Source organism: Suncus etruscus, chromosome 1 (genome assembly GCF_024139225.1).
Source record: "Suncus etruscus isolate mSunEtr1 chromosome 1, mSunEtr1.pri.cur, whole genome shotgun sequence".
NCBI classification, from domain to species: Eukaryota; Metazoa; Chordata; class Mammalia; order Eulipotyphla; family Soricidae; genus Suncus; species Suncus etruscus.
In genome coordinates this window covers 14,160,437-14,181,358 of record NC_064848.1, presented here as the reverse complement: position 1 = coordinate 14,181,358, position 20,922 = coordinate 14,160,437, and the positions used below count along the sequence as shown (strand labels likewise).

The following is a 20,922-nucleotide window of genomic DNA, read 5'->3' as shown; positions in this document are numbered from 1 at the left end:
AATGGAGTTTCCAAAGCAGAAAGGGACCTGAGCCCTTACCTCTCCAGGCCCAGAACACTTACCTCTCCACGTTTCAATCTTATGTTCCTCTAATTCATAAATCTGCACCTGAAATAAGAAATGACTCGTTTCAAGTTTAACAGAGCCGAAAGAACAAATCTAACTGCTGAGTTCCAAAGCGTGGAGAAGAGAGCAAACAAGGTAATTGGTAATACAAAGATGAATGTTTTATACATCTCAAACCAATGAACCATAGCTGCATTGTCTATATTAATTTACAGGAAACTTCTGATGCATTTACACACACACACACACACACACACACACACACACACACACACACACACACAAACGAATTCCTTCCTCTGGGAGACCAAAGATTTGAACACTTCTCGTTTCAAAGGACATATTCTGAGTCAAAGTTAACTGCTCATGATAAAAGGAGGAGAAAGAAGAGGTAAGAAGATGAAGGGATTCAAGGGGCACTCTGGGGTCCTTTTCAATTTTAGCTTTGTTTTATATCTTTTTTTGCCGGGGCCTGGAGAGAAAAATCAATAGGCTGGAGTATAAGCTTTCCATGTTGGAGATCCCAAGTTTGATCCTTAGTACCAATTATGGTCTCCAGAGAACCACCAGGATTGATTCCTGGGCGCAGAGCCCCTAGGGGTTCCATGAGGTTTTGCAAGGAGGAAGAAAAAGCCAGGGCTGGGCGGTGGCGCTGGAGGTAAGGTGCCTGCCTTGCCTGCGCTAGCCTAGGACGGACCTCGGTTCGATCCCCCGGCGTCCCATATGGTCCCCCAAGAAGCCAGGAGCAACTTCTGAGCGCATAGCCAGGAGTAACCCCTGAGCGTCACAGGGTATGGCCCAAAAACCAAAAAAAAATAAAAAAAAAAAAAAAAAGAAAAAGCCAAATATTTCCAAAAGCTGATTCCCCAGAACTAGAGGGAAATTACCCTCAGGGGCTAGGCTAGGACAGAAAGGGATGAACCAGGCAGAAATAGTGTTATGATGAAACGCATATGGGTAAAGGACCTGGGCTGCAGATGCAGATGAGTGACAATATCCAGGAGAAAAAGGAAAGCAAGCCCTGTCCCTCCACATCCCATGTGTGTTGGTGGGGGTAGAGGATGGGCAATGACCCTGATGGAGATGCCCCATGTACACTACACACTGTCAGGACTGTAGCTGAGAGTACCCTGGGATGTGATAACACTAATAGTAAACAGATGTAGTCGGGAGCAGAAAACTTCTGAAGTGTCGTAAAATCCAACGGAGAGATGTTGGGAGCAGGGCTGGGCAAGACTGGGGCAAACAAAGCCTGGAGCACAAAACAGTGGTGGGGGAGGGAGATCAAGCCTGGAACACAGGACGGGGGGTATGTGAATCTGGTGCACAGGGAAAGGATGGAGCAATCGAGCCCAGAAATGGGTTCGGTTTTGCACATCACACTAGAGTCCCAAGGCAGGGAGACACCCCAGGAATGTCCCTGTCTGGAGGAGTCACAGCTTAGGTTTTCATCATTCCACAGACGCCTCTGTGGCCCAAAGACAAGTGACATCCTTGAATTAAAAAAATAAAGGGCGAGGCCAGTGAGGTGGCGCTAGAGGTAAGGTGTCTGCCTTGCAAGTGCTAGCCAAGGAAGGACCATGGTTCGATCCCCCGGCGTCCCATATGGTTCCCCCAAGCCAGGGGCAATTTCTGAGTGCTTAGCCAGGAGTAACCCCTGAGCACCAAACGGGTGTGGCCCAAAACAAAACAAAACAAAAAACAAAAACAAAAAAATAATAAAGGGCGCGGGGGAAGATACTATTTCAACAAAACAGCAGAGCTCAGGCTGGGGACATTGATCCCAAACCAAACCAAACTAAACCATGTAACAGAGCTTCCCTTCAATAGTGAGGGTGCAGCACCCCCTGTGAAAAGATTCTGATGATGCACCCAAAGAAGCAAGACACCCAAGGACAGAGCAAGGGTCTTGAGAGAACAGCAAAACACTAGTTGTTTTCTCTGTGTGTGTGTGTCTCTGTCTTTGTCTGTCAGTCTGTCTGTCTGTCAGTCTCTTTCAGTGCCAAGAGCAGGAGTGGCACCTCTGACCAGCTTTTTCTTGGAACCCTTCATTTCCTTTTTACTTTTGTTTTGAGCTAATACCTAGCAGTGCTCAGGAACCACTCCTGACAGTGCTCAGGGATTAAATCCATGTCAGCTGTGTGCAAGGCAAGAAACCTACCCATTGTGTTTACTATTGCTCTGGCCTTTATTTCTCATTTTTGGGGCCACACCTGGTTTCCTCCCCCATACTCAGGCCTTTCTTCTGGCAGGGCTTGGGGGAACCCTATATGGTACTGGAGATGGAATGGGAATGCCGTCTAGTCCAACCTTTATGGAAAGCGATATGGAGATTCCTCCAAAAACTGGAAATTGAGCTCCCATATGATCCAGCTATACCACTCTTAGGGATATACCCTAAGAACACAAAAATACAATACAAAAATCCTTCCTCACACCTATATTCATTGCAGTATTATTTACCGTATTTTCCAGCATAAAAGACGACTTTTGAAATGAAAAAAGTCTATTGAAAATCGAAAATCGTCTGTATATTGCCAGGAAACGAATTTTCCAATTCAATCCTGCATCAATTACTGCAAGGCTGCTCGGACCGCCTCTCTAACTCTCTAACTCAGCCAATCCAAGCAGGCTTTTTATTCATGCAAATTATACAGTGTTCTGTACCCGAATCTACACTGTAAAAAGCCTGCTCAGATTGGCCAGAGTCAGAGAGGAAGTCTAAAATTAGGGGATTGTCTTATATGCCAGAAAATACAGTACAATAGCCAGACTCTGGAAACAACCAAGATGCCCTTCAAAAGATGAATGGCTAAAGAAACTATGGTACATAGATACAATGGAATATTATGTGGCTGTCAGGAGAGATGAAGTCATGAAATTTTCCTATACATGGATGTACATGGAATCTATTATGCTGAGTAAAATAAGTCAGAGGGAGAGAGATAGACGCAGAATAGTCTCAACTCATCTATGTTTTTTTTTTTTTTTGGTTTTTGGGCTATACTCGTTTAGGACGCTGGGGGATCGAACCACGGTTCGTCCTACGCTAGCGCTTGCAAGGCAGACACCTTACCTCTAGCGCCACCTTCCCGGCCATCTATGGGTTTTAAGAAAAATAAAAAACATTTTTACAATAATTCCCAGAGACAAAAGAGAGGAAGACTGGAAGGTCCAGCTCACGACATGAAGCTCACCACAAAGAGCGATGAGTGCAGTTTGAGAAATAACTACATTGAGAACTATCATAACAATGTGAATGAATGAGAAGTGAAAAGCCTGTCTTGAGTACAGGTGGGGGTGGGGTGCAGAGGAGGGAGAATTGGGACATTGGTGATGGGAACGTTGCACTGGTGAAGGGGGGTGTTCTTTACAAGACTGAAACCCAACTACTGGGGCCAGCGAGGTGGCGCTAGAGGTAAGGTGTCTGCCTTGCAAGTGCTAGCCAAGGAAAGATTGCGACCGCGGTTCGATCCCCCAGTGTCCCATATGGTCCCCCCATGCCAGGGGCAATTTCTGAGCCCTTAGCCAGGAGTAACCCCTGAGCATCAAATGGGTGTGGCCTGAAAAACAAAAACAAAAACAAAAACAAAAAACAAACAAAAAAAAGAAACCCAACTACAATCATATTTGTAATCATGGTGTTTAAATAAAGATATTAATTTTTTTTAAAAAAAGACTGACCTATAAAAATCCACCAAGTTTTACTTTTAGGGAGTGATCACAGCTGGTGCAGTGCTTGGGGTAACTCAGGTGATGCTTTGGGGGACCAGGCCTGCAAAGCATGACTTTCAGACCTATGAGGACTCTCACAGCCTTTAGTTGTCTTTTTTGTTTATTTATATTTCTTTTGGGGCCACACCCAGCAATGATCAGGGGTTATTACTCCTGGTTCTGCACTCAGGAATCACTTCTGGCAGGTTTGGAGACCATCTGGGATGCTGGTATTGAACCTGGGTTGGGCACATACAAGGCAAGTGCCCTACCTGTGATACTATCACTTCAGTTCATTCAGTTAAGTTTTTAAATGCTAATAATAGGTGAGGATGTGCCTTGGGGTAGAACACACCCTATATATGTGAGGCACTGGGCTCAATTTTTGTACTTGTGCATATACACTCACAGCTAAGGATAAATATGTAGAAAAGGAAATAAATCTGAAGTTTCACAATAGCATTTTCCGGTTCACAGTCAAGAGAATGAGGTGAAAGTTGAGAAGAAAAATGTATCCTTAAGAATGAAGAGAGGAGGGGCCGGGAAGGTGGCGCTAGAGGTAAGGTGTCTGCCTTACAAGCGCTAGCCAAGGAACGGACCGCGGTTCGATCCCCCGGCGTCCCATATGGTCCCCCCAAGCCAGGGGCGATTTCTGAGCACATAGCCAGGAGTAACCCCTGAGCGTCAAACGGGTGTGGCCCAAAAACCAAAAAAAAAAAAAAAAAAAAAAAAAAAAAAGAATGAAGAGAGGAGACTGGAGAGATAGCTTGGAGGTAAGGCGTTTGCCTTGTGTGCAGAAGGTCTGTGGTTCGAATCCCGGCATCCCATATGGTCCCCCGAGCCGGCCAGGAGTGATTTCTGAGCATAGAGCCAGGAGTAACCCCTGAGCGCTGTCGGATGTGACCCAAAAACCAAACCAAAAAAAAAAAAGAATGAAGACAGACTTTGTATATACATTTGGACAGTAATTGCTTTTTAATAATTGTAATATTTTAAACTATAAGATTAACACTATATAAAATTCAGCAAGGTTTTAACATAATCTGTCCACTTAATAACCACTCTTGTGCTAATTTTGCTTGTCCAAAAGCAGAGCTATGATCAGAGTAAGCATGAGGCAAACCAATTCACTTGCACTGGTAGAACTAAAGAAATATGTCTGTCATGCTGAATCAATGGGGACATTCATAAAGCCTTTAGTAAAGTTGCCTGCAAGATTATGTTTTATGAAAAAAAAACTTGTTTTTCCCATTAATACAAGGACTTTCTTTTGGGGAAGGGAAGATTTGGGCCACATCTGGCTGTGCTCATGGTTTGTTTCTGGATCTGTGCTCAGGTAGAGTATGGAGGACCATATACAGTACCAGGAAATAATCCATTCTTGGTCGCATGCAAGGCAATGCCCTACCCACTGTATTTTCTCAGGCCCCTGTAGAGGAATTTAATTATTGAGTAACATTAATCTTTATATTTAAGAACTGAGGACTGGGCCGGAGAGAAAGCATGGAGGTAGGGCATTTGCCTTTGATGTAGGTAGTCATTGGTTTGAATTCTGGCATCCCATATGGTCCCCCGAGCCTGCCAGGAGCGATTTCTGAGCATAGAGCCAGGAGTAACCCCTGAGTGCTGCCAAGTGTGACCCAAAAACCAAAAACCAAAAAAAAAAAAAAAAAAGAACTGAGGACTACCCTTTTTTCTTTTTAGACTTTTTAAAACAGTAGGAGTTAAAGAGACAAACTACTTGTTTCTGCCCTCTTCTTTACCTTAGAAAAACCAAACAAAGAAAACTTCACTTCTAAAACAATAAAATCAAATCTGCAGGAGAAAGGACCATGTGGTTCCAAATCATACTAAGTCCATGGCAGCAAGTCCCATGCCATGTTACATGGCTGAGAGGAGTGGGGACATAACACGCTGTGATCAGGCATGGGAACATGCTACACCATGTGGCTGTAGGACATGGATGTGTCACATTACATAGTCAAGTACAGATATGCCACACCACATAATGGGAGGATGGTAATGTGTCACTCCTTTATTGGGCCATACTTCACAGTGCTCCAGCATTACTCCTGGGTTTGTGCTCAGAAATCACTCCTGGCAGGCTTGGGAAACTATATGGGATGCCAGGGATCGAACCTGGGTTGGCTGCGTGCAAGGCAAACATCCTACCTATTATGTTATCCATCCAGCTCACTTTTCTTCCACCAATAATATTCACCATGGAATCAGGACTGGGTCTCTGGAGCCCATGACAGGCCAACCCTCAGGCATCACTGTCTTCACACTTGTCCCCTAGGTCTCCCTGGGAGAACTATGATGGGGTTCTGATGTACAGGGACCTGCTCTGTGCTGAGGTTTCTAGCACATTCTTTAAGTGGGAATATCATTCACTGTCAAAACTATCCAGACAGAAGAGAAAAAGGCAAATACACCCAGAAATGCCCCTACTGTACCCCATCAATGACACACACAGCACCACTACCCACACTTACCATGGGAGATTTATAATATCTATGAAGTATATTTATGAAATCTGTAATCGTTAGCATTCCTGCAACAAAGAATTTTATACATTAAGTGTAAAACTACAGAACATAAATGCAAAATTTTTAGTGACAAGCAAACTTATGTACTTGATATAAATACTTTATTTTGAGATAAATACTTTATTTGAGAGAAATAATTTACTTGAGACAAAAAAGCTTAAGATACCTATGACAGGCTTATAGATAGCAAGCACAGCTTAGTACATTATCTAAAATATCAGCATGTTCATCATTTCCACCTATAAACTTTTTTTCTTCTTTGGGGGGGTTTATTGGGGACTTAACCCTGGGCCTCACAAGTGCAAGGTAAATGCTCTATCATTGAATCACACCCCAGCCTTGCACCTGCATGATTTTAGCTGAAGTCAAACCTGATTCTAAGTACAATGGAAAATCATAGCATTTGGCAACTCCAAGAGAAAGAATACAGCGAGAATAATAAAATACCATGGAAGTCTTGAGGCAACAATAAGCAACTGCCAATACTTTATTCCTTATTTTCAGGGGGATGTGGTTGGCCACACCCAGGGGTGCTCAGGACTTACTCCTGGCTTGTGATCAGGAACCTCTCTTGAAGGGGCTCAGGGGACCATATGGGTTGCCAGGAATTGAAGTCAGATCAGCTGCTGGCAAGGCAAATGCCCTCTCTGCTGTTCCATCACTCCAGTCATAATTTTTTTTTTTTTGGTTTTTGATTTTTGGGTCATACCCGGTGGTGCTTGGGTTACTCCTGGCTCTGTGCTCAGAAACCACTCCTGGCAGACTCGGGGGACCATATGGGATGCCAGTGGTAGAACCTGGGTTATCCCAGGTCAGTCACATGCAAGGCAAATGGCCTACCGCTGTGCTATTCATTTCGGCCCCTGCAGTCATATTTCTTTTTTGTTTTTGGGTCACATCCGGTGATGCTGAGGGTTTACTCTGCATTTAGGAATTTCTCCTTGTGGGATCGGGGACCATATGGAATGCTGGGGATTGAACTTGGGTTGGCTATGTGCAAGGTAAGCACGCTCCGATTGCTCTGGCCCAGATTTTTCCTTTGTTTCAAGAGAACAAAGTTGAGGTCACACATAGTGATGTATGGATTTACTCCCAGCTTGTTGCTCATGGGTATTCCCAGTGAGATAAGGGGGACTCTATGGAACTGAAGTCCCTCTGTGATAGCTTCTGGGCACTCCTTTTTCCCTAGTAAATTCCAGAAGTTCTAGGCACAAGAGCTGTTTCCTCAGCAAAGGGCCTACAAACGAGACTTTTAGTAGTCACCATTTCTGAGCCCACTTCTAGCCACTCAGACCCTCAATGTAACCAAGATGCAAAGATGCTGCCTCTCCCACTCCCAAAGTTGGTGTGTAAAGAGAAATGGGAAATTTTAAAATAATAGGGTGCAGGGGCCAGAGAGATAGTGATTTCTGAGCATAGAGCCAGGAGTAACTCCTGAGCACTGCCAGGTGTGATCCAAAAACCAATAAAATAAAATAAAATAATATGGTAAAGACCTGGAAAGAGAGATAGTATCGAAGGACCTGGCCAAAGCATTGCCCATCCTTCTGTATACTGGCTGCACAAAGTTGAGGGTGTTGGGATTGGACTGACAGAACAGCAGGGAGGGGATAGTACAATGAGTAAAGTGCTTGCCTTGCATGTGACTGACCTGGGTTCAATTGCCAGCACCCCATATGATCCTAAGCCCATCTGGAGTGATCCCTGAGTGGAGTCAGGAAGAATTCCTGAGCACCACCAGGTGTGGCCTCAAAACAAAATAAAACAAACAAACAAACAAAAAAACAAAAGATGAAGATGAGGGTATTTGGAAGAGACCAAGGCCCCTTGTACAGGAAGTGCAAGCCAAAATGTTCCTTAATGCACTTATGAGGCTGAATCCCCAAATGTGCACTGGCTAAGACATTTGGGATGTTTTCCTTTTATGACCCTGTTGCAGATTTTTTTATAGACCTCACATGGCTTACCTACAAAGCTTTGTTTTTTACTCTCCCAGAGAGGTGCAGCTCGGACGCCATTGGCTACCAGGGCAAAGAAGGCCTTTTTAACCTGGGGACAGAGGAGAGATTGGCATACTTAGAATGGCACACAGAAGGAGGCTCATCCGAATATTTTTTTTAAAAATATTTTATTTATTTTTGGTTTTTGGGCCACACCTGGAGGTGCTCAGAGGTTACTCCTGGCTCTGAGCTTAGAAATTGCTCCTGAAAGGCTCAGGGGACAATATGGGATGCCAGGAATCGAACCCGGGTCTGCCCCGGGATGGCCACATGCAAGGTAAACACCTTACCGCTGTGCTATTGCTCTGGCCCCATGCTCAGCCAAACCTCTGAGGATCATCTTTTCCAAGTCTGATAAACTGAAAATGGACAAATTCATTCACATGGGCAGAATCTTTTGTATCATCAGGTGGAAAGCTGTACTGGGCCCGGGTATTACTTTTCAGCACAAATCCTTCAAATATTTTTCTTTTGATTGTTCTTATGGTTTCAGAAGATGCTTCTCTAAGAGCTTGACTGACAGTAACTCCACAGAAAAGTGTGAGAGGAGGAGAGTAATTTCAACTGTGTGTGGCTCTGAACTCAGCTGAAACCTGGAGGCCTGGGCTTGTGTGGAACTTTGGTTTCCCTTAGCTCCATCTGGGGACATGCCAGCTATCATTGTCCAGGGGGACAGGTGTAACTTTCCACCTGCAGAAACCGGTCCTGAGTTCTGCATGGGAGGCCTGCTCGGGATACTTGCCAGTGGCAAGTACTGCCCCCTGGCAGGCTCTGAGGGCACCAGAACAGGGGGCAGTAAAATATCCAAACTGCATCTGAGGACAGAACAGGGGAGAGGAAATTATAAAGAATATATATATGTATATATATAAAGAATATATATGAAAGAATAAGCAAGGAAATCATGTTCATGGTGACTGAGACAAGCTCAGGGGGCTGAAGTGTTGGCACTGCATGGGAGAGTACTGGATCCAAGTCCCCAAACCACAGTTCTCCTGAACACTAAGCCGGGCAGTCCCCAAACAAAGGCCAAACACCATCAACAAAAATGGAGCAAAAAAAAAAAAAATTCTTTTTAGCCTGGTAGGTTTAACAAAGCAAGACCTCAGCAATGCGTTTCATGCACTATCATCAAACCATTGGGGACACCAAAAACAGTTCATGATTTTCCAGTCACAGCCTACAGTGAATCACAGAAATATCCCTGCCGTCTAGAGCAATAGCCTTTTCTCGGCTGAACTATTTCCCCACACTAAGTTTTTAGGAGCAGCTGCCTCAATCGACACTCTGGCATTCTTCCCAATATCTAAAACTGGAAAAGTATCCACCCACAACAAAAGAAAACTTGTGAACTCCCAGCACATTGAGGAGACAAAGGGATCCAGTAATTAACTCATTGTAATCAGGGGGTGTGTGGGGGCGTTGTTGGGGCTGACAGCACCTGCCTGGCAAGTGTGAGATCTCGAGTTTGAGCTCTGGTGCCACCACGTGCACCAAGTGTGAGCCTGGTAGCTTTGTTTTGTGATCTGTAGACCACAGACCATTTCTTCCTGTAATTTCTTTATTAAAGCACCATGGTTACTAACCAAATATGTTCGTTATTGAGCTTCAGCCATAAGATGCACACCCCCTTCACCAGTGCAACTTTCCAGCCACCATTGTCCCCCATTTCCCTCCTCCCCCATTCCCTGCCTGTCTTCCAGACAGGAGTTGTATTTTTCTCTCTATCATTGTCATTGTAGTTGTTAGTATAGTTCTTTCTCTAGCTGCACTTACTACTCTTTGTGGTAAGCTTCATAGCATGGGCTGGCCCTTGTGGCCCTCATCTCTGTTGTCTCTGGGTATTATTTGGGGTCACACCCAGTGATGCTCAGGGGTTACTCCTGGCTCTACACTCAGAAATCACTCCTGGCAGGCTCGAGGGACCATATGGAATATGAGGTCAGCTATGTGCAAGGCAAACACCCTACCTGTTGTGCTTTGGCCCTCCCCTAGTTTTTTGAGTTACGTCCAGCAGTGCTGAGTTTTTCCTGGCTCTGAGCTCAGGAATCATTCCTGGTGATTCTCAGGGGACTATATGAGATGCTGGGGACTGAACCCGGGTTGGCTGTGTGCAAGGTAAGTGCCCTCCCTGCTATACTATGCTCCAGATTGAGGGGCATTTTTTTTCTTTTTTTGGTTTTTGGGCCACACCCGGCAGTGCTCAGGGGTTACTCCTGGCTGTCTGCTCAGAAATAGCTCCTGGCAGGCACGGGGGACCATATGGGACACCGGGATTCGAACCAACCACCTTTGGTCCTGGATCGGCTGCTTGCAAGGCAAACGCTGCTGTGCTATCTCTCCAGGCCCTTGAGGGGCATTTTTAACTAAGAAAGTGACTCTTAAATTCCTTGGCCTCTCTAACAACAAGCAAGAAAAGGCAGCAGGAGCACCGGCTCTGGCATGTGTGAACAGTCTGCTGTCCTCGATGTATGTGGCCCAGTGAAAAATGGAGGCAGCCAGACAGTGGCCTCACACTGAGTGTCTGCTCTGTTCAACTCTCTGAGATGGTGGGGGTGACAGGCACTTTCCATGGGAGCCACAGGCAGTGCCCATGGTGTTGGGTCCAAGGACCCTTCACAAGCATAGATGATAGGTTTTCTCAGAAATAAAAGGCATCATTTACTGTCATCTAGGCAGTGTGGGAAGGACCCCTGAGGTCTGTGTGGCCCTGTAGTCATGGCTGGATGCATGCATAGACAGATGGACAGAGGGACAAATTGTTGGATATATAGACAGATGAATGGATGAGGAACAGATGGATGAACAGATGAACCAATGGATGAAAAAATAGACACGAATGGATGGACTGATGGATAGAAGACAGATGGATGAATGTATGAAAGGACAGGTAGATGAAAGAACATAGATGGATAGATGGACGACAGATACAGAGATGTATAGACAGATGGATGAGTGGATGGAAGGACAGGGGGATGAACAGATAGACAGATGAATAGAAGTATGGATGAATGGACCATGAATGAATGTATGAATAGATAAATGGATGGACAAATGGGCAGGCAGAGAGGGATGGATTGACAGATAGATGAACAACTGGATGGAAGGAGAGATATATAGGCTGATGGACAAACACAATCCCCCCCCCCCAGCTGCTGAGGGCAGCCATGGTAGTTCTTCCAACAGTTATATTTTTGCAATTAGCCAAACAGGGAGCAAGTGTAAACTCTACTTTGAGTGGATTTTCCAAACCTCTAAAAGCAGTGATTTAGTGAAATGAAAATGGAAAATAAAGTTTGAATATAGAATATTCAATATAGAAAAACATAGAATTTTCAAAATAGCCAGCAGGTAAGAAGTACACTACAAGGGCAGAACATGTGCCAATGTCAAGTCTGCAGCACAGTTGGGGTTTGGAACTGGGATTCTGGGTCCTCCAATGCCTGCTCACATTTCTGGGTGATTTCACCCAGAAATTTCCAGTCTCTGAGCTGACAAAAGGACTCTCAGGTTTAGTGCTGGTCTAGTGAATGACTAGAGCTTGTGAAAAGGTCCCCAAAGGTTCTCGTGGTACCAGCTTCCTTGCTGCTCTCCAGGGCATCCCAACACTTCAAGGGCATGCAAGTTGCTGTTTTCTCTACACCATGAGGTCCCCCAGTTTCTTGGCTCTTGCAAGCCTCTGGGTCCCAAGAGCTATAGCTGCACAGACTGCTGAGCTGGAAGGGGAATCAGAGGCTAAGACATGGAGCAAAGTGTCAGAGAGTGAACAATACAGGAACATTTGGGATCTCCTATTTTTGAGAGTTCAAGGGAAAAGAAGCCAGCAGGAAGACAAGGCTAGAGACCTGTTGCAGCTGTGAACAGGTAGCACCCACAGATGTACGGTGAGATGGACAGACCAGGGTGAACCCCCCGGCTGCATGTACCAACAGCCTGAGAAGAGACGGAGATCTCTGACTTTACAGGAAGGTACCCCACCCATGGCCTCACCCTAAACCATGACCCCATCCCAACAAGCACACCATAATCTTCTAGTCAAGGAACATGTGCTCACTAGCCTTTCTTTCAACAGGCATTTCTGCAGAATTTCCTAGAGATGACACTGCAGAAGGGAGCACTAGAGCTTTACTGCACCCCTTGAAATATTTATGTTGTTGATTTTGAGTAGGAGGTGATCAAGGGTCCCCTAAATTGCATGTGTTCTTATGTGAAGAGACAGACTCTGTGTCCCCCACTGTGAACTCATAATGAGGGGGTGACCACTAAGGAGCTTTTGGGACCCCAGACTCACACCTGTGGGCCCAAAGAGTCCTGATAGGACGCTGCAGAAAAAGGAGGGTGGATCCCACCATAAAGGGGGCATCCAATGAGCATATGTTTCTGGGGCAATGGGCTGAAATAAGATGAATGGGGAGCAGATGGAAAACAGATCTAATCAGGGTGGGAAGAAGATGGTTCCAGGGGAGCAGAGACTCTCCAAGTTCCCCAAAGCATGAGGGGCTGAATCAGGTGATTCTCATGATGGGAAATTGAGGGTATAGTGTGAGAGGAAGTGGGACACACCCTACGGTTTTCAGGGGCTTCCTGGGCATCTCTTGGTGAGTCAAAGCTGCCCATCTGGGCACCAGCTTCATCACACCCTTTAGGTGTCTGGCAGTGGCTACACTCTGCTCTGTACTGATGGGCTGGACACTTCCTTGCATGCAGCTGACATGAGTTCCATCCCCAGAATCTCAGGCTCTGCCAGGAGTGATCCCTGATGGCCAGGTGTGGTTTGGGTAGAGCCCAAAAAAGCAAAAGAAAAAGAATCCCAAGCCTGGAAAGAAAGTAGAGGGGGTAGGGCTTTTGCCTTGCATGCAAATGGCCTAGGTTTGATCTCCAGTATCCTATATGATCCCTCAAGCTCCTCAGGATTGATCCCTGAGCACAGAGCACAATAAACCCTTATTCTTGGAATGGGGGTGGGTCGAGTCATTCCCCCACTCCTGGAAAATCTAGCAGCCCTGTCTACACCGCCATTTTCTGGCAGGACAACATCCCAGCTCTTCAACTAAATTTCAAAAGAACAAGATGCAGCTTTATCTCCCCAGGTAGACTGATCCAGGCTGAGAATTCTGGGGCGTTCTCAGAAAGGCTGGGGGCAGATTCCCCTTTGTTTCTGAAGGGACAGTGCCCACACCCACACTCAACACCCTCCAACAGTAATGGCTTCACTCCCACACTTAACTTTATCAAAATGCCAAGCCATCAAATTGTTCTAGATCTATAGACCTTGGACTATGTTGCTATATTCAATCTAGTAGGATCACAGGACATCTGATGGGAAAGATGCATCAGAATCAGTGAGCCTAAAAGTAACATACATAGAAGTGTAAACTAGCACAAATCATAGCCCAGGGGCCGGGCAGTGGCGCTAGAGGTAAGGTGCCTGCCTTGCCTGCGCTAGCCTTGGACAGACCACGGTTTGGTTCGATCCCCCGGTGTCCCATATGGTCCCCCAAGCCAGGAGCGACTTCTGAGCGCATAGCCAGGAGTAACCCCTGAGCATCACCGGGTGTGGCCCAAAAACAAAACAAAAAACAAATCATAGCCCAGTAAATCCTCAGTAAATCCTCTTGTAACACTTTTGTATGCAGAGATAGAACAATCACTACATATTGATCAAAATTTTGATAGTTCCATTTGCCTTTGTATTGTACCAAACAATACGAGATAAATTTGTACCTGAAAGAAGGCGGGATGGGGTGATGGGTGGAAAACTGAGGAAAACTGGTGAAGGGAAGGTCACAATCATGGTGGGATTGGGATTGGAGCACTGAATGTCTAAAACAACTGTATTATGAACAATTTGATAAATCACAGCATTATAATTTAAAAAATCCTCAAAAAAATAAAGAGTAAGCTCTGGGCTTACTGAACACAACTGGGCATGACTGGATAATGCCTAAAAATAATAATGAAAGAAGATACAGTTAGCCTTTCTTTCTTTCCTTCCTTCCTTCCTTCCTTCCTTCCTTCCTTCCTTCCTTCCTTCCTTCCTTCCTTCCTTCCTTCCTTCCTTCCTTCCTTCCTTCTTTCTTTTTTTTTTTTTTTCTTTTTTCTTTTTGGTTGTTGGGCTACACCCGGCAGTGCTCAGGGGTAACTTCTGGCTGTCTGCTCAGAAATAGCTCCTGGCAGGCACGGGGGACCATATGGGACACCGGGATTCGAACCAACCACCTTTGGTCCTGGATGGGCTGCTTGCAAGGCAAACACCGCTGTGCTATCTCTCCGGGCCCAGACTTTCTTAAATAATCACAGTATTAGGGGTTGAGGAAACAGCTCAAGGACTGGTACTTGCAGCATTGTAGGGGTGTGGTCATCAAGGCTCTCCAAGCCTCACCACATCTTTGAGCCCTTGGCCCAAGTTCCAAACTGTCAGGCCCACACAGCAAGGTGAGATGTTGCTAGAGGTAGCTCCTGAGCTCCCCAGAACCAGCAAAAAAATTCTGGGGGGAGGCTCCCTACTAGCACTGCTCAGGATTTACTCCTGCTCTGAGTTTCAGAGCTCACTCCCAATAGTGCTGGGAGGGAGCAAATGTGGTGCCAGGAATCTAACCCAAGTTGGCAGCAAGCAAAGCAAAGGTCCTCCCCTCAGTCCTACAGCTCTGGCCCAGAATCATCATAATCTAAATCTGAATCAGTTTTTCCCTCGGGGCTCCCTGCAAGCTGCCCTATCATCACTGACTTTGATGATGATAAAACAGGTGAAGCTGGACTTATTCTAGGTATGAATATGGCTGACATTCTGATGGGGAAAGTGCAGTAGCTCTGGCCTGTGGGGTCCCCAATCTTGTGAGCAGTGGGCGTTGCACTCACTACATCATTCTGCTTCTCTGGGAAGGACTGGAGACCATCCATCATCATGATGTCAAGCAGCTTGATGGATGTGTGGTTCTCAAGTCATTGGCATACAGGGACCTGGTCAGAGGTCTGTCAGTGTCTCAGTGATTCGGCTTGGTCACTTAATCTCGTACAGTGCTCAGGCTGGTGTCCAAAACTTCACTGCCCCTTCCCCTGGCCTCTTCCTTGATGGCTTTCTGTGTTAACAAGATGCTGCTGCAGTGACCATGGTTAGTGGTCTGTCTAAAAAATACTCAGCTCTGTAGACAGAGCAATAGTACAGTAGGTAGGGGATTTGCCTTACATAGGGCCTATCCAGTTTAATCTGGCATTCCATATGGGTCCCTAAACCCTGCCAGGTGTGATCTCTGAGCAGAGCCTGGAGTAAGTCCTGAGTAGCTCCAGGTGTGGCCTTAAAACAAAAACATAAATAACAACAACAACAAAAGACTCATTCTTGTAAATGAGGAAGCCAGGGTAGACACATCTGCAAGGAAAGACAGAATCTTGCCCTTTACCCTTTGTTGTAACATGGATAAAGGGATCATGTTAGGTGAAATCAGTCAGAGGGAGAAAAGACCAGGACTGGAAGATCTCACTCATTTGAGTGATAGAAAAAATGATGGGAATGACAGGAGCCAACAAAGCCTAGGCTTTTTATTAGAAATCTGAAAGAGAAAAGGAGGGAAGGATAAAGTGGACAGAAAGTGATATAAGGAAAGGACATTGGTCTGGGTGCTTTGATGGGAAGATACAGTGATCATATATCAGAATCATTCATGTTCACACTATTGAAATCACTTACCTAAACTAGAATAATTATTACAATTTTTTTTTCAAGAAGAAAATATGGGGCAGAGAGAAAGAACAGGGTAAGACAAATGCTTTGCATGTGGCCAGCCCCGCTTTGATCCCTGGCACTGCTTATGGTACCTGAGCATCTCTGGGGTGCAACCATGGATGCCTCCAAAACATTGTTGGGATGGCCTGGGAAAAACCCCAGTGCCCCAGGGATCACTGAGATTCATAAGCATTGCCTCTTCGAGGCCCTACATTCAAGTGTCTCCTCAGCCATCACAAAGCAAAAAGCAAAATAAGACATGGACCCCACCACATACATCTTCGACTAGGCTGCAACCAACACTTCTCTCCCATGATTTTGGAAGAATTGACTTCAAGTGTGGAGCTGACATGGACCCCTGCCTTTAGAATGGCACCTGCAGAGAGCTCCCACCCCAGCAAGAAACCGGCAATTAGTGACCCCAATTCTCTATGAAGCATCAGGCTTCACTGGCTGCTCACTTTGGCTAAACCCTAGATCCAAAAGAAAGTCCATTTCCAGGCCAGGGAGCTGCAGGCCACAACACAACACAGGCCACTTCCTGTCTTGCTGGACAAAGAGGGTCTGAGAGTGGCAATGGAGGTGCATAGGTCCTCGAGTAGCAGTTTATTTCAGGATTTTAGAGTTCTTAGGTCTTTTCCTCTGAGGATTAATTGGATGAGTCATGACTGCATTTTAACTTTTTTTTTAGTGCTAGGATTAAACCCAGGTTCCACCCTTGCCAGGTAGGTGCTCTGCTACTGAGCTCCATTCCCGCTCCTGGAATTTCTCTGATTTCTGCACTTTTCCCTGTGAGGGGCATATCTGAACATGTCCCTGTCCTCTCTGGGTCAGATAATCAGAGATGCACCCCAAGAGTTTCTTTGAGAGACCCCAAAGGCTGGTGTATCCAAAGGCTGGTGAACAAGATCCCTCTTATTATGGCAGCTGCAATCCTCTAAGCTGACAAAAAGCATCGAACAAAGACAAAAAACCCCAAAAAACAAAAAACCTTTCTACATGGAAAAGCAGGCTTTGAATGTGGTTCTGGAGTACTGGGGTCCTCAGGGGGAACATGTGCTAATGAAACCTTGTTTGCCCCAAAATTCTTGGCCAGTGGTCACTAATGGGAACATAACTAAGGACAATCCGAAGAGTTGCCTGGCTGACAGCAAGCACCCACAGCAGACACAGGCCACTATGCCATCAGCTATGTGGAAAATGACACTTGGATTTTTTTTCATATGTGGTACTGGTTAATGGGTGACACGAAGACCTATTCTTTTGTTTTGTGGGTGCACAGATGGCAGTAGTGTGCCTCCTCATTTATTGAGCTGACATGAGTTATAAAACTGTTAATGGCAATTTTACTCAAAGTGTTCCAGCATCATGTCCACCATCAGAATCCCTACTTTCCCCTATCACTGTTTCAAGGGCCCCTGTCCACCCCCTCAGATCCTCAAAGAAGCTCAGTTTTGCAGACCAGGTTTCTAGTTCTGTTTCCTTTGACCTTTTCTTTCCTTTTTACTTGTTTCTTTCTTATTTCCTCTTCTCTCTCCCTTTCTCCTCTTTCTCACTCTTTTCTCTCTCCTCCCTCTCTCTCTTTACACACACACACACACACACACACACACACACACACACACACACACACACACACACACACACACACACACAGGCTTACTATGCTCAGAGATTACTCCTGGTGGCAGGCTCAGGGGACTGTATGGGATGCTGGTCAGCCGCATTTGAGGCAAATGCCTGCCTGTGCTACCACTCCAGCCTCTCTCATTTTGAAAGCTCAGAAAAATATGTATTTTTAAATTTAATTTCCAAGCATTTTCCCCCATTTCTGTTTGTAATTAAGTCTCATTTTCAAAGCCTAAGAGTCTGAGATAGAATATTTGTCTTCTGGTTTTTTTTTTGTTGTTGTTGTTTTTTTTTTTTTTTTGGTTTTTGGGCCACACCCGGCAGTGCTCAGGGGTTACTCCTGGCTGTCTGCTCAGAAATAGCTCCTGGCAGGCACAGGGGACCATATGGGACACTGGGATTTGAACCAAACACCTTTGGTCCTGGATCAGCTGCTTGCAAGACAAACGCCGCTGTGCTATCTCTCCGGGCCCTGTCTTCTGGGTTTTATGAGGATACATTTTGTGATCTATCTTGGAAAATGTCCGGGCACTTTGGAGAGGAATGAAGACTCAGCTCTTTGGGCGTGAAGATATATCTTCAGGGCTCATTTCTTCATTTCTCCTGCCAAGGTCAGTGTTTCTTTGCTGATGATTTTCCAAAGAGATTGATCAAGAAGAGACAGAGGGGTATCATTTATTTCTAATTAATTTTTTTGGATTACAGTTGTGTTTTGTTTGCTTGTTTGTTTGGTTTTGATTTTCTTGGGTCATACCCAGCAGCGCTCAGCGGTTACTCCTGGCAGGCATGGGGGACCATATAGGATTCCGAGATTCGAACCACCGTCCATCCTGAATCAGCTGAATCAGTGTAAACACCCTATTGCTGCTCTGGCTCAAGTTCTGTGTTTTAAATACTATTTTCTTTGAGCTTTCCAACAGAGGCATGTCAAAATCAATCGCTATTGTGTTTCTATGAGCATATTTCTTCAGGCTTATTACTACTTCTGTAAATACTTTTTCTTGGGGGGGTTATACCCAGCAATGCTCAGGGGTTACTCCTGACTCTGCAATCAAGAATTATCTTTGGCAAGCTTGGGGGACCATATGGAATGTTGGGAATCAAACTGGGTTGGCGGTATGCAAGATAAGCACTGTATTCATTGCACTATCTGGCCCCTGCTCCATCATTAAATGCAATTTAAATATCAAAATGATTCACTCATATTTTCTGCTCAATAAGAGCAGTAGAAGATTTGCCTTTTGAAGATTCTCTGCCTCAGGAATGTTACTCCTTTTCCCCAGTATGAATCTACCCTGTTCACGAGAGACTCTGAAACAAAGAATCCAGGACAAACCAAGGGTTCTAAGGACCTTTGTCCCGCCCCCAGCCACTCCCCATCCTGTGGATATCCTGAATGTTACCCCAATTCCCTGAGAGCAAGGTCTGTGATGGCAGCTTCCTTCCCATGGTCTCCAGGTTCAGTAGTCAGTCACCCTAAAGCATAAAGCGGGGCACACCCACCTGTAAGGTCGTATCAAAAACGACGAGCTTGGAGCTGGTGGGGACGATGTCATAGCACCTGTGGGACTTCATGAATCGCATGTAAACGCCACTTTCTGAGTCTTCTGCTGGAGAAGAGAGACAAAGTCAGGCACTATGTTCTGGGCACTGCACACGGTGGCTCTGGATAGTGTGTCTCAACTCTTGCCAAGCAGGGGGCATGTCTTGGCTGCTGACTGCAGCCCTGTCCCTTCCCACACCCTCTACTTTCCAAGACTTTCAAGTCAAGCAAAGCCCTTCCTGGACATAGAGCAATATTAGATCCCAAGGGCAAGTCTGGTCTGCAGGTGAGGAAAGATGGAAATTGGGGCTCTGTAGGAGGCTCAAGGGGCAGTGCTAAGCCCTTGTTGGAGGCAGAGGCAAAGAGCTGCCCCCTAGCGCCATACAGGTCTATCTCCCCACACAATAGAGGGAGGTCCTTATACGGAAAACACAAAAGACTGAAATTCATAATTAGAGAAAAGAAAAACAGCCTCAGTGCATGTAACTAGAACCAGTCCACAGCGTGGGACCCAGTTTCAGCCCTTGCGTCTGCACCTCCCATGTCATCACTCCAATTTCTCCTTCCAATCACCCTCCAAACAGATACTACCCTGGTGGGGGCGTATCTGCTCCCCTCTCTGGGAACTGCTTGGATCGGCTTTGGACCTCACCTCACCTTGGCTGGTGGCTGCTGCTGGTGTTGTACCAAGGATTGACTTTAGAGGTGTGAGAAGTGTTAGGGATCAAACATGGGGCCTCACAAATGCATGAATATTAACCTACACTCCAGCTTGGCCCTGAACACTGTCTACCATGCAGGGAGCTCAGCAGGGCAAGCGGAAGGTTGCCCATAGCATCCTCTTGAGTTTCTAGGGTACAGGTGAGAAACTTGAGGGTAAGGGAGCCATACATTTTGGTTTGTAATAAGGAGATATGGTGTGATAGGAGGTGAGTGACAAGGGTGCATGTGTTGGGTGGGGAAAGACAGCTGCTCGGTGTCTAATGTCAGCTCATGCAAAGTGCCTCAGACTAGGGCAGGATGGGGCATTGCTTCATGACTGACATTACCAGAACTCGCCAAACTTTGCTCCAAGAGACACATGGGAAGGAAATGAATCAGGAGCTCCTTCCCCATCCCAAACAAAACAAAAATGAAGTCAGTGGCAGGTTTTGGGGATGTGTTGTTAACATTCTTGAAAAGGCACAAAGTTCCAGGGAGGACTCTGCTCATGGTCTCAACCCCTCTGAAACGGGCAAGTCTACCTTGAGGGAACAGGTAAGGGGATGGGCTGCAGGCAGAAGGCAGAATCAGGGGCTCTCATGGTGCAGGGCAACAGAACAACCTGCAAACTAACTCCGACACTCCAAGTTAAATAAAGATGGCAGGAAGGAAAGCACCCTCTCGGCTGATCCCCTAATCCTGACACCCTCAATACTCTCAACATACCCCAAATCTGGAGTTTCGGCCTAGATCTGGGGCCCAGATGCTTTTGTCATCAAGGCAGGTGGGCCAGGACCCCAGACTCAATCTCAGGGAGTTCCCACACACACATTTCATAATCTCAGCACTATATGGTTCCCAAAGAACTGCCAGGGAGTCCCCCCAACACACACTTCATTTCCTATTTGAGAAGACAAGGGAATGTTGGGGCGGGTGCTGGACCATCTTGGGGGCACTTTAGTCTAGGCTCCCCTACCCCTACTGGGCTCAGCTGTA

General features: G+C 45.9%; 1 protein-coding gene across 7 annotated transcripts in view; it reads right to left on the bottom strand.

Annotated features, from left to right (window-relative positions):
• The window catches only part of PRKAG2 (protein kinase AMP-activated non-catalytic subunit gamma 2), a 136,430-nt gene that overhangs the window by 15,033 nt on the left and 100,475 nt on the right, over positions 1–20,922 (bottom strand). For 4 of the 7 annotated variants that reach the window (XM_049777868.1, XM_049777870.1, XM_049777872.1 and 1 more), the window contains 4 exons: positions 19,185–19,288; positions 8,297–8,378; positions 6,276–6,334; positions 63–108 (listed from right to left, as the gene is read on the bottom strand). In XM_049777868.1, the coding sequence (XP_049633825.1) occupies positions 63–108; positions 6,276–6,334; positions 8,297–8,378; positions 19,185–19,288 (291 nt within the window). Of the gene's footprint in view, positions 1–62; positions 109–6,275; positions 6,335–8,296; positions 8,379–19,184; positions 19,292–20,922 lie in introns of all 7 variants that reach the window. The other 3 variants (XM_049777866.1, XM_049777869.1, XM_049777873.1) reach the window with 1 other exon arrangement.